At 32.8% G+C, this 14546-nt stretch overlaps 1 protein-coding gene across 12 annotated transcripts in view; it reads right to left on the bottom strand.

Annotated features, from left to right (window-relative positions):
* LOC143233801 (phosphatidate cytidylyltransferase, photoreceptor-specific-like) overlaps positions 1-14546 on the bottom strand; it is a 134342-nt gene that overhangs the window by 58483 nt on the left and 61313 nt on the right. For all 12 annotated transcript variants that reach the window (XR_013018317.1, XR_013018322.1, XR_013018319.1 and 9 more), the window contains one exon: positions 11347-11466. Coding sequence is in view for 1 of the 12 variants with exons in the window: in XM_076470485.1 (XP_076326600.1) it covers positions 11347-11466 (120 nt within the window). In the remaining 11 variants the exon portion in view is untranslated. The remainder of the gene's footprint in view (positions 1-11346; positions 11467-14546) is intronic.

The following is a 14546-nucleotide window of genomic DNA, read 5'->3' on the forward strand; positions in this document are numbered from 1 at the left end:
TTTACTATCTATGATAAGAGTATATGTTGTTATTTTACCATAAAGCACCAGCATTTTATTAGAGGGTGGTGATAATCTGAAATTTCATGGATTAATGAGGGCCACAAACAGAGGTCTAATGAGCCCTGTTGTAAAATGAAGGCTCCACTCCTCAAAGGGAGCAGAGGGGGGTGATGTATGAAGTGTCTGGATCCGAGCAGCCTGAATCTGTCGTTAACTGTACACTAAACGTACACTATGGTCAGTGGCTTCGGCAGCTAAGGAAAGTAAGGCGTTCGACAATAAAAGCAGCTAGACATGCATAAGAACAAATGGCATAGAAAAACCGCACAATATACACACAAGATTGATGCAGCTACAAGGTATAAATGGCCAGCCAGATCTAGATCACAGGAGTTTATGCTTGGGAGTAATATTTTCGAATTTCATGCTCTGTTCAATCTGTTGTGATGAAAATTTTACTTAATCTTACACTACGTACAAGACGTAGGTAGATTCTGTGATAGTGCTTACAAGCCTTGCATATATACTTAGGCCTACTGACTGATACTTAGGAACTATTACTTAGATCGAAAAACTTAGAAGCACGCCTATATTAAAGATGTACATTTTGGCTACTGAAAAAGCCTACATCTAGGCCTAATTATGTAATTCGATTGGTAAAAACACGAGAATCACAAGAACAAACACACAATTTGTAGGCCTGTGATGCAATAAAACAATTCAACAGACCAAACTGTAGGGGGGATTATATATTATTGTATGCACCAAACCCCACCTAAAATGAAGGGGGGATGTATCCCACCCATCCTCCCAGGATCTATATCCCTGGAGAAGGCATATATATATATGATGAGCCACCTTTAGTCCAAAGGCAAACAGTATCAGGTATTTTACTGTCAAATTTACAATACTTATTACATGAAGTATTGTCTCTACTTATTACATGAAGGCTTATGCTGGCTGGTCCTATACCTGTTCAACACAAGACCACCAAGTAACCAACAGCCAAGAAGCAGTACCATACAGAAAGGCCTGCCCTAGGGGTAAACTGTAGTGTTAGGTCATCTGCAGCTCAAAACATGCAACATTTGGTATTTTACATCTGTTCCAGGGTAGGAGGAGGGTCTGCACAATCTATAACAACAGGAGTATGAATCCTGAAAAGGGGCAGTTCATGTCAAATAACACTAAATTGCATAGATAGAACAAAAAAAGACAAAAAGGATCAGACAGAGAATAAAAGTGAAAAATGGACTAAAGGGAAGTAGGAGTGAATGCATTTTCTCCTTCATAATACAAAACATTTTAGGCAGAGAAGCACAATCAGGATAAAGAAGAATATAAGAACAATGGAAAAAGAATACAAGAAGAATCACTTTGAGAACATCAATGGCCACAGGCAGAAAGAGGTAAAAAATAAAGTAAACAGGTTTTACGTGAAAGATGGTATAAGAAACCAGTTGTTAATAACTCAAAAGGAGGAAAGGTAAAGGTGTGGAGAAGGACATTCAGATATCAATTAGAAAGACAGCAGGAGATGGAGGACAAAGATATTGAAAATAATGGAAGAGCACAGAAAGGACAGGAGAGACAAATATATTACGGTAATGGAAACCTGAAAGAATTTATAATGCTTCCTTGTAGCCAGTGATGGTTGATAGTGACAAACCCAGAAACTACGAAAAATAGCCACATAAAAAATTCAGGAAGATGGAGGGCAGAAGTGTAGAAAGGGAAGGAAGAATGGTGCAAGGACCAACTGCAGAAAATGCACCCTTTTCTTTGGTAAACAAGGAGGGAGGAAGGATTAACAGAATGAGAAAGATGAAATTCTACATGTGTAGAAAATCGAGAACTTTCTTAACAAAATTTACACAAAGTCTGAGTGACAATTTTATTATGAGGAAGCCATGGTTAAACCAGCAGCTAATCCTGAGCTATCAGGGGGACTTCACACAAAATGGTCTGTATGAAAGAAAAAAATGAGGGAGAAGAAACATAGGATGGTAGGCATAAAGAAAAATATTGGACTGGTCCTAAGTGAATGCACCCACAGTAGAAGCTGATGGATGAAGAACAGAGAATTAGAAAAGGAAATGTTTGGTGTTGAAATTAGTGTTAATTGCATCTCGAAGAGGAGTACCCAGAAAAGAGCACAGTTACGTCAACACCCAAGGAATGAGGAACAACTCCAAAGGTAATAGCCTTTTATGGTCTCAAGAGATGACCTGCTATAAGATTCAGGACAACTGGAATGTAACAAGCTATTAAATCTCTCATTATGGACTCAGTTGATTTGATGGACCACATGACCTCCTTGCCTTTGTTTAAAAGTATTTTTAGATTTAATACTTCTAACTTTCAATGTAGTGTGTATATATATATCTTCATAAAATTTTTGATATTTTAGTTCCTATTGTATGTTTTACATATACAAAAAAATACTTTTTTTGTGAAGCACTTTTAACAAAATAAAGATTTTGTCCATGAATATACTAAGTATTGTTTTGAATACTTGAACAGTCTGTGCACAAAATAACTTTCATATTAAAATCAAAAATACTTTTCCTTATTTCAAAAATCTCAAATTTCCTTTGTGTAGTCCCTAAAACCTCCTAAATGCATTTCAAATGTTTTTTGTCAGTAAACCTGTATAGTTTATCTGATAATTTCTCCAGTCTATCACTCTACATGATCTTTCAATTTGACAAAATAAATCTAAATTAATCTTTTCTTCTTTCTAGAGTGACTTCAAACTGTAACACAAAACTATATTCATTTTATTCATTTATCCTAAGTAGCTCTAAGTTCATAACAGTATACACCTATTTATAATTGTTTTTTTGTTTTACTGTCCTATGGATCATGTCTAACCACTATTCACACCATATAAATTGTAAATCACATGACGAACATGTAGCTCACAAGTTTAACCTATAAATTATTATTAACTAAATTTTTGTTTTGTTTTATTGCCCTTTATATTGTGTATGACTAATATCTTTGCCATTATAAGTTGTAAAGCACTCAGGGAATGTGCAGCTCATGTTACACCAATTAATTATATTACCCACAAGCTACTCTGAGCTGCTCATGTGCTCTTCATGAAACATTATTATTGTTATATTATTTATTTTACCCAATCTAATCTTAACTTAAAAGGATCCCTATTTTTACAATAAATTATTTTTATAATCATACATAAAGAATAAACACAAAAAACAAGAAATAAAATATTTAACCAATCTTTTGTTTTTTTATTGTCAATTGTTGAAAACATGTTAACCCTAATTTTGTTATGCTAACGACAGAATGCAATTAATTTTTATTTAATTTATGCACCAAATAATATAGACTAATAACGTGCAAAAAATAGAGAAATTCCCATATATCTCTCAACATTTTTTTGGCTTTCTAACTATGTGACAAGTGTTGTCACAAATTCATCCAAGATACTCATCAACATTCCCACAGGAACAAAGTTGTTACTCTAAGTAAAATTGACATTTAACCATTTAGAACATAACATTATACAATACGTTTTTTGATATATAAAAAACATGACTTTCTATTGGTTACAGGTAATATGGAATTAAAGGTATGAGAGAACTATTAATGAATTGTGAAAGAGAGGATGGGACAGGTAGATGTAGCAGGAGGGAAGGAGTCTGATTTTCTATTTTATAGCTTTGTTATCAAACAAAATTGAATAATATATTGTTAAAGCAATGACAATTTTCTATAGAGTAATCTACATTTAATTTATTAATTTTTTGAGGGGTGGTGGATAACATAGGAAAAACAACATGCCAAGAGAAAATGCATTATACTAGGGGAAATTCATGATTTTTAAAAAATATTGCCTTGTATACTATTAAAATATGGAATATTAACTATGATTTTATGCTATCCTAATTGGTATAACATAAACAAAAAGTAGTTTAGTAACATTTTGAATAAAACACTAAAACTTTGTATCATGCGCAGTAAAGGATACCTATGGTAATAGGGTTAAAGTCATACTTGTGAAGAATGGCCCAACAAAAGGAGGTTGAGAGTATGTAAATGGAGAAAGTGAGACTGAGTGGACCCATAGTAACTGATATAGGAGACAACTCTAGAGTTGCTGGTATGGGTTATAATTAGATATCCACAAATCAACAAAACTTAACATACCACCAAAAGTTCTAAGAAACTGGTTTGAAGGGTCAATTTTTGTAAGACCACCAATGTAAGATATGCCCTTCCTCCCATCTGTAAAGCGATGTAGATCTGGTTGAGATGAGGGTAGAGGATCTGCCACTGTGGATGTCACTTTGTTGAGCCATCATATGAAGTTGATGAGCATAGAAGGAGTTAATAAAAAGGCAGAGGACAAGGGATCCACAATGAGGTTTCACTGATCATAAAGATGTTAAAAATGGGAAAGACCTAAGGAGATAATGGGTTCAATAAAAACCAAAGTTCCAATTTGAGAGATGAGGATAGGGCAATGGAAGCTTAATTTCTCCATGTTCCTTACACAAAGAGGAGAAAGCTGAGCCCTCCTGAAATGAAAACTGAAAAATACATCCAAATAAATGAGATATTGAGTGGGTGCAAGTAGAAGGAGAGGAAAAATACAGAGTTAAGTCCTCTAACAGTACTTGAAGTACCCAACAATAGGCTTAAAACAGATACTAAATTATTGCAAACTGGGTCAACTGTACCCATACTTTACCTGAGTCTGTAGGGAAGACTCCTCAACATTTATGATGCTTAAGTCTATGCATAGTATAATGATGAACAGAAACAGAAGCACTGGAAAGGGAATAGGAAGAGAAGAGGAAGCATAAGGACAGGAAACAGATATGAATAGGCATGCAAAAATAAGAATGAGAAAAAATAGAAGAATGTTGGTATGCAGCCTCCACAAAAGATCCCAAAGAGTCTAATACTCCCAAAAAAAACATTTTGGCAGAGGAAGAGAGCTACGTGAAACTCTATGAGATAAGAGGCAGGTAAATGCACTTGAGTAAGAAGAGCAATTGTGCCTAACAAGACATGTTGTTGCAAGTGGGGACATTTTCTAAAAATTAAACACAAATTTAACCACTATCACTAGTGAAGAAACAGACAATTGAATATGTAAGTGCCAAACCAAGAAGTGTTGATTGCATAATCAGTATAGAGGGAGCCAGCTGCACTAGGAGAGTGCGACACATTCTAAATGATGGAGGATTTTCATGTTTGCTTATATGCAACAGCACAACAATATCATGCAGAACCACAATTTTAGTTGAGAATTTCAAGTTCAGTGGTGAGCAAATATTGTGCATATGAGTGCAGCACTGAATCAGAAAGGAGAAGCAAGTTATCATATTAGAATATCAGCTTTAAGATAAATCTTTAATAGCAAAAACCTATATTACTTTGTGTTTTAGGTTAAAATTCTTCATGCTGATTTCCCAAGTTTTAAACATATGTAATCATGGAAAGATTTCTATTGGAATGAAATAAAGCAATCATAGAAGGAATAAAGCTAAATTATTTGTATTTATATATTTAGTACTTGCATTTCAAAATAAACACCTTTCCACATGAAACACATTTAATAAATTTCAACTCAAAATATTATCAACATTTACTATGGTATTTTCTTTTGTTTCAGACTACATGCAAGTTGAGTAGTTTTGTTTCAGCAGAAAATTACTTGGTGTGATTTTTCAAAATACAGAATCTTAACTTCCATTCAAAGCAAGTTACCTTCTTAGAGCAAAATTAAAAATCTGTCTGGTAATGAGCATAGTTAATTAAGTATACTGTCTTATCAGCTTGGTATTGATGACATTTTTGGCCATAAACACAATACTGTCTCAAGTTTTGTCCACTTTATAAATCATACAAAGAGATAAGAATATTGAGCTAAAAATGTTAAACAACCTTTAAAAAAAAGTGAAAAGGTAAAAGTGAAATATAATAAAATTATTAATATTGAACAGTCTAAGACAGTGGTTCTTAATCTTTTTCGTCATCTTACCCTCTGAGACTCTCCAGGGTATTACTGTGACCCTTGTAATAATTTTTTTAATGGTGAACTTTGCATAAAGGTAGAATAAAACAAAACTATATAAAGATCCTAACTTATTAAAAATGTTACAAATAAATGACCTTGAGAAATGCTACAAATGCTAAACAAATGCAAAATCCATGGAATTACTGAACATCATACAAAACCTACTTATTCACTCAGTGTGAGCGTTAATATATATGATGAGAAAATATACTAAATACGATGGAAATTTTGATATTTAGGTTTTAAGTTCAATGTATTAATATTATATAGTTACAAAAATTTAGGCAATTCAAAACGTTGTAATATATGAACATTTTTACTCAAAATTAGACAGGTGGTTGTGCAACAAGCATCCTGACGCAGTTCAACTGCTGTGCTTCAGCGTGCTTCTCATTGGAGGGCAGTTACAGGCACTTACCACAAAATCTACAAAGTGCTTCGTGATTTCCCCAATAATTCCTAAGCCATCCGTGACCCCTCGAGAAACTTCAAACGACCCCAGGTTAAGAACCACTGGTCTAAGAAATAGTATTAATGAAAATAACAATAAAAGTTTAATGGAGTAGACCTTATTTATGAAACACTAACTGTTGGAATCAAGTACGGTCAGAGATTTAATGTTACTTGAGGCAACCAAGTTAGAGTAAGTTAAGTAAGTGAAAAGTAAAAGTGAGACAAAGTTAGTATGTGATACAGATCTAGATTGTGTTTGTACGTTAACCACAAAGAGTGTATAGTGGCAATTTTAAAGTGTAGTAATTGCAGATTGTATTGTAATAAACAAGTAGAGAAGAATATTTTACCTTGTCAATTGGGTTCTAAAGTAACTAAATCAACCTGTGTAGACTTTTGACACAAAATAAAATTATTTGCAGCTCAGTATAGAACTGTGGTAACCCACAAGGTAAAGCAAGATAATTTGTCTTGTGAAAAGATGTTCTAAGCTAACTGAACCTGGCTGTGTGGACTTTGATGAAAAAGAGAGACAATTATACAAATTTCTGGATACAAGTATGATAATTAATAATGTAATAAATTTTTGAACATACATTTGACTTGTTTTGAATACATTATTTTGAAACAGGGGGATTGTGTGCTGTTTGTCTGTTGTTTTAATTTATTGCCAACAAGTCACAGGCACCTACTGTAAAGAATCCAGCCACCTTAAAAACCTGAGTTTTGGCAAGGCAGTCAAGGTAAATGGTGGTGGAAGAAGACATGACCAACAGCAAAAAGTGGGCCTATATATATGTGCACAAATGTAGTGGCAAAAAAAAACAGTATAGGGATTACAATCGTGTTATACACCTAAATCAACTGATTTTGATCAATGGGTACAGAGAGGAGAGTGATTTGGGATAAAATATAGTGATCTATGAAAATTTGTTAAGCAAAAACAAGAACTTGAGAGGAAGAGGATAAGAATACACACAAAGAAAGAGGAAAATGAGAGAAAGAAGAGAGTGGAAATAGAGAGTAAAAACACATACCAAGAAAAAAAAAGGAAAGGAAAGACTGGAAATAGAGAGAATAAGAGCTCAAATTGAGATCATAATAGATTAACAGAAAGAGGAAGGACACACAAATGACACTGGGGTCTTGGCCAATTGACCCACAATGCTCAAATTTGCCAATAGAAAAACAATATGGATGTTTTCATGGAGAAATATGAAGAATTCACTCACAATTGGGAAAAATATATCTGGGCAGTCTGTCTCTGCCCACTTCTCATAGGAAAAAAACCTACAAGTATATGCAGGCATAATGACCAATATACAGCCAAGGAAAGGGATAACATGCATACAAGATGTACCAGCTCTGACAATTAAGCAGTAAGTCAGATCCTTCCTGTGGTTAGTGGGATACTACAGGAAGTTCACCTCAAACAGGAATAAGATCCTTGAGAAGAGGCAGTGGAAGTCAGTTAATAATGAAGAGCCAGTTTTGAACAAAGACAATGAAAAAAAGATTAGCAATGGATGGAAAGGAAATATCAGTGACCATGCTGTTTTCCTCCAATACCACAAATGTCTTTGGGAAAAATGCAGAGTCTATATGAAGGAAAACATACAATGATAAAGGATTCAGGAAATATCAATAGCATACACGTATAACCTTTGATGTCTGCATGCCAATACCACAAATGTCTTTGGGAAAAATGCACAGTCTATATGAAGGAAATCATACAATGATGATAAAGGATTCAGGAAATATCAATAGCATACATGTCTAACCTTTGGTATCTGCATGCCAAAGAGAATAAAAAAATTATCCTAAGGGAAAGAGGATACAATGAGCAAGAGGCTAAAGGTTAAAAAAGAGGTAAGGGTATGTAGAATCATATCTAAATTCCAATATAGAAGGATAATAGGCTGGGGAGGATAAATAAGGTAAACAGACCTAAACAGGAGAAGAAAAAAAAAGATTACAAAAATGGAGGGAAAAAAATGAAAAGTATTGGACAGTGCTGCTGGTAGAATTGGACAAACTACTGTCAAACAGCCAAGTGATAAAGTTGGAAAAGTGGGTAAGATTAGGTTTAAAAGGAGAGAAACAATAATACAGAGACCAGCAATAGAAAATGCACCATTTAAATTGGTGGAGAAATGAGGTTGCCAGAGGAAAGATTAGGAGAGAGGAAGCAGAAAGGGAAGAGATGTCTGGAGAAGGCTCAAGAGAGGAAACAATATTTGGACTAGTCAGAATGGGATGATGAGAAGAACTGGTCATGGAGTGGTTTGAATGAAGGAAAGTATCTGGGAGAGAAGATGTAAGCTGAGTAGGTAAGAAGTGTTATGTATTACAAGTTGAAATAGCATGAATCTGAATTAAATGATAATTTAAATTTAGAAGTTAATTAAATGTCAACACGAGATTTTCTTTCTTAATACAAATATATTTGAATATACAAACAATAATAAAATTTATAATAACAGTTATTACAAATAATGGTCTATATACAAAAGTTGTACAAACTTAAAAAATCTTGAGTCTTCCATTTATCTGGTGAGCAGATAAAATTAACGATGAATTAGACAAAATAAAACAATACTTCATCAACATCAACAAGTTTCCTCCACAAACCGTAGAAAACATTATACGCACACACCTAGACAGAAAGCAAAATCAACCAATAAAAGTAAATATATCTCACGAATCAAAAAATCACGAAACCATATACTGCTGTATACCATATATTCCTGACATCAGCAGACAAATAACCAACATTTGGCAAAAACTAGTAACAAAATATGACATTCCAGTTAATACCAAATTTATTCAAAAACCAGGCACAAAACTGAGGTCTATACTATGTAAAAACTACACGGACAAACACCACACCAACATTATTTATAAAATACAATGTGATAACTGCCACGACTTCTATATTGGAGAAACAAGTAGAAAAATGGAAACCAGATTCAAAGAACATAAAAAGTCACCTTCACATGTTTTCGAACACTGTAAGTCAAATAAACACAACATAACCATAGAAAACACTCAAATAGTAAATAAAGAAACAAACATAAACAAATGCAAAATTAAAGAAGCCTTACTTATACAACTTAAACCCAAAATAAACCAATATAAGGGAATGCCTTTATACCTATATTAATATAATAAAATAAATAAAATTATATATTCAAACATCTAACACCGCCCTCTACGTTCCGACACTCAGCTGCACAGCCCCTTTCAAACATGTGGTTAGCTTCCGGTCAGTTACCTCTTTCTTTGTGAACCTGACGATGACCAAAGAAGGTTGAAACGTTGTTCGCTCTTCTATGTAAAATATTTTCTCAACCCAAACGAGCCGTTTTTGCATATATATTCAAAATTTTAATTTGGTATGTAATTACAACCACACAATGCAGTATACAAAGTGATGAAATCTTATTTAAACATTTAACTAATTAAGTTTTTTAAATTCTTTATTGGATACTGCAACAGTTTTCTTAATTAAAAACAAATTAGATTTATTAAAGAATAACAGCAATATAGTTACATATGTGAGCTAGTCACAGCAGTAAAAAGTCACAATTAATACATGTGCACACTGAGAAAGATAAGATGTCCCTAAAAGAATCACTCTTTTTGGTGTTATAAAAAGGTATTATAAACCTATTATTTTATGAATAGCTATTCTTAAATTTCATATTGTTGGCAGGCTATGTAGGTACCTCAGAAAAACAAGTCATTCTTTCATTAATATAAAATTACCACTGTAATGAAAAACATTTTCCCCTACAACACTAACTACTAAATTTTCATTGAAAAAATAGAAACTGATAGAAGTAAAATAATTTAGTTTATAACATATATAAAAAGGAAAACATTATAATTACATCTTGAAATCTTTAAAAATATCCATTAAAAATTTGTGAGAAAACTAAAAATGCTTGAATTAGATATAAAAATGCTTAAGTGAACAGAGCAATACAAAGTGAACTTATTTTTGTAGCTGATACTAAACTCCATGTATGAATTAACAGAGGACATAGAACTTCACTAATAATACCATCATACTTTGCATAAAACTAATATGTTTGACAGTTGTAGTTCTAAAAGTAATAAATAATACTGTTAAAATACCAATCAGGAGAGTCTGAATAAGAAACGGAAAACTATTACAATGCTAACATGTTAAGTTTAGTTGCTGAAGCAAGCAAATACTGTAATCAAATTTCACTTTTTCTGTAGAAACCTTAAACACTTCATTTAATCCCAACTCAGTTCCTTACTATCATATGTTGGACAGCTAATTCAGGACTAAGTACAGAGAATTAATTGAAAATGTAAAAAGAAAAAAAAAACTTTGATAAAAATATTATGTTTCATGCTGAAAAATCCATTTCTCAATTTACAATATTTAAATGCAAAATAATAATTGATACAGTATTTTTTTTCTTCCAGAAATCAAACAATATTTTGAGTTAAATACATGTTTAGGATATCAAAATAATTATGTTTAGAATATTTAGCAATGCAATGATTTTCTAAATCTGTTATTTGAAAAACTTAACTAGAGTTAAATGCCTATCTCAAGCTTATACCTAGCAGCACAGATAGACCTCAAACATGTTTTTTTAGAAACTTCATTCATGCTTTGCTATCTGTTAATACTACTAGTGAATTGTAAAGGTAATGTTATTATAAAGATCAAGAAAATTATGTTCCATGCCCATTTTTGTACTTAACTGCTTTCATTTAAAAAGAGTGCTTTATTGTTTTATACAAAAAAATAACAACAAAAACTTCTAACATTTCAAAAGAAATAACATACATACCAGAGAAAACTGCTTCATATAATATCTTTTTACTAAACTCAGCACAAACCAGATGAATCCTATTATGTACAAAGTGAAGGAGATAAATCTATGGTAAGTCACCAGTGGTCTCATGAAGTCCTGAAACAAGCAAAATAAAATATTAATTGTATAAAACCTTTGAAACACAAAAACAATATTATTAGATTAGTAAAGTAATTCAATCTATAAAAGGACAAAATGAAAGATATAAGGAATCAACTGCACACACACACACAGACAGACAATGCTCAAAGGTTCAGTACTTAAGAGAATAACCTAAAACAGATAAAGTCAGTCTTCATACAATAACTAGTTGATTAAACCAGACACAAGACCAAAACAAAATGAAACAACATGCATAAATTCACTTAAAAGTGGCAAAAGACAAGCCATTTCCTGTATCTAATGACTCTACTCACTTGAGACACTAAAAAAAGAAAACAGAAAGCTCATTAAAAAACGAAACAGCTGAAACTGGATACTTTCTTCAAATAAATTTGATTAAGATTTTATGTACTTACTTTTACTTTGAATGTCTATTTTTGTTCTTATTCTAATAAATATAGCATAAACAGTATATTAACTTCATTCATAAATGTCTTACTTCCCTTGAGTCAAGCAAGTATAACGTTCCATTAAAAAATTATATATAATTAAGGAAATGCATGCTCACTGTTTAAGTCAACAAACCTGCTTAAGACAAAAATTTTATCTGGTCTCATGTGATTCTGCCTTAGATAGGTTTTACTATATTAAAATTATTTGGAACATTCAAACCAGCAACTCACGTGGCAACCACAACTAATATTAAGTTACAGTGGGAAAAAAATGATCAAAACTACTTTTTAATATCATCTGGTATTTCAGGCAGTTTGATGCGAATGATAAGTTAACTGCTTTTGAAAAATGTACATAACAGTATATTACAACACAGAATATTCATAAATTCAAATTATAACAATACATTTTGATAAGAAATTTAGAAATTTCCAAGACAGGGATATCCCTTGTCCTTAAAGGCAAAAGCAAAGGTATGGATCTATTTTACAATCAAGAAAGGGACCTGTAACAAATATACCCTAGTGGTAACCAAAGTGTAGCTTCTTGTAAGAGGTTAGAATCCATGAATGTTAAAGTCAAAGGCATATAGTATCTGCATGTCTTTGGCAATACTAGGCAACATAGCAAAAAATTATTCCTGACTGGAAAAGTGATACAAGTCACTTGTACACAAATTACTTGCAATATATATCCATGACAGGAAGACCAAATGTAAAAATCTGTACGAGTAAAACCTAGCAGTACATGATAACATCTAATGAGGCATATATGTATCTTGACAAATATAACAAGCTTCCTGTCATTTTCTACCAGTCACTAGGTCAAAAAAATTTCCAAAAGTTGTATATGCTACAAAAACTTGTCAAATGGATTTATGGTTATCACTGGATAGTGTAGCAAAAGCAAGTTAGGGATCTAGTAAAATGTCAAGGTGAACTCTGCTTACTATCAGACCAATGTTCTCTATCACACAAAAATACTGGTTGTGTATAGAAATGATGCTAACAGATTATAGATTCATCAAGGTACAGATTAAAGTCATACTTCTCACTGAATTGTCACATATCTCAATCAACCAAAAATGAAATGGGTATTTTGCAATTTCTCAAGGAGAATTAAATACTAGTTAAGTTGCTGGATATAGTGCCTATTCATTTCTGGGTAATCTGATAAGCCAATAGGAATGGGTGGTGTGCTTTGTATGCAAAAACCTTATGACAGAGCCTTTTACAATGGAAACTACACTGTAGTGCTACTCTAAAGATCCACAGCCATCAGGAAGAGAATGACTGGAAGTGGAGACACAGAATACATTTGATGAAAAGTGTTTAAGTGTTTGATAAATCTTTGTATAATATTTTGTTGCTAGTAGCTTTTGGTACTATACTACCAAGGATCATTTTTGTATCAGAATTTTCACACAAAGTTATTAAAGGGCTACTTCATGTAGTCATCCCTGATTTTGAACTGACAGACTACAGAGAAAGTACATCATTTGCCACAAAATCTTAGTTGACCAGAAAGTAGGATTTCATGGCAACTCTAACAGTCTTTAAATGCAAAGTGTTTCTGAAGCAATGGAGAATGAACTCTTCAATTCATGCTATCCATAATAAGTAAACACAGAACATTTTTTTAATTTATATTTATTTACATTATATTAATAAACAGTATGAATGTACCTGTGATAATCACAATGATTTTCTTTGCATTGGTTAGCTCTGGTAAAGCCACCAATAATCAAATTCTGTTTGAATCTGAATGTCCATTGAAGCATTGGCAGGTATACCAGCAAATTAAAATATGCAAGCATTACACCTCACTGGTAAGTTAATAAAATAATTACCTAAAGACATTAGTTTGATTTGTGATTGAACTTTTACCACAAGCATAAATTCATTATACCAAAATTGCAAACCTTGATTTCATTAACAAGCATCACATTCTTTCAGTAAAAGCTTGGAACCAAAGGAGCAATAAACCTTAAGTGAAAATAGATGAATTTTAATCTCTGTCATGTGGAACTTATGCATCTCTTCTTAAACTTCATAATGTTACAAGTTCACCAACCCGGGAATTCAGGATTAGGGTGAATACACCATTGGCAGCAAAAGTGCATGTAAATGGTTTTTGAGAGAGAAAAGTTAAAACTGTTTGCTACAGTCCACTTCAGTAAATGAGTGAGGGCAGTCTGTAGCTGCTGCTCAATAAACCTCATGCTCAATGACTAACATGAGATGTAGAAGTTCTTGACATAGAGTCCATTTGCAACAGTAAGAGGGAGTTGTCCAGTGATGGCACTTATCTTTATACTAAAAAGCGTGACACTCAAGACACAGCCTTGAGGGACTCCAAGTTCCTGTAGAAAAGAATGGAAAAGTGTCAAACCCACACAAACTTGGAATTGCCTACTTATTAAAAAGTTTTTAATAAAATTAGGCAAATGGCCATGCAACCCATATAAGTGGAGATTGTACAGAATGCCATACCTACACACTGTATCATAAGCTTTTTCAAGGTCAAAGAATACTGACACAAGATGTTGTCACTTGGAAAAAGGCTACTCTGATCAACATTTCAAGTTGAATCAGGTGGTCCAAGTGGAGCTCTGTTGTCAG

The sequence above is a fragment of the Tachypleus tridentatus genome, chromosome 12 (assembly GCF_004210375.1).
Source record: "Tachypleus tridentatus isolate NWPU-2018 chromosome 12, ASM421037v1, whole genome shotgun sequence".
Taxonomy (NCBI): Eukaryota; Metazoa; Arthropoda; class Merostomata; order Xiphosura; family Limulidae; genus Tachypleus; species Tachypleus tridentatus.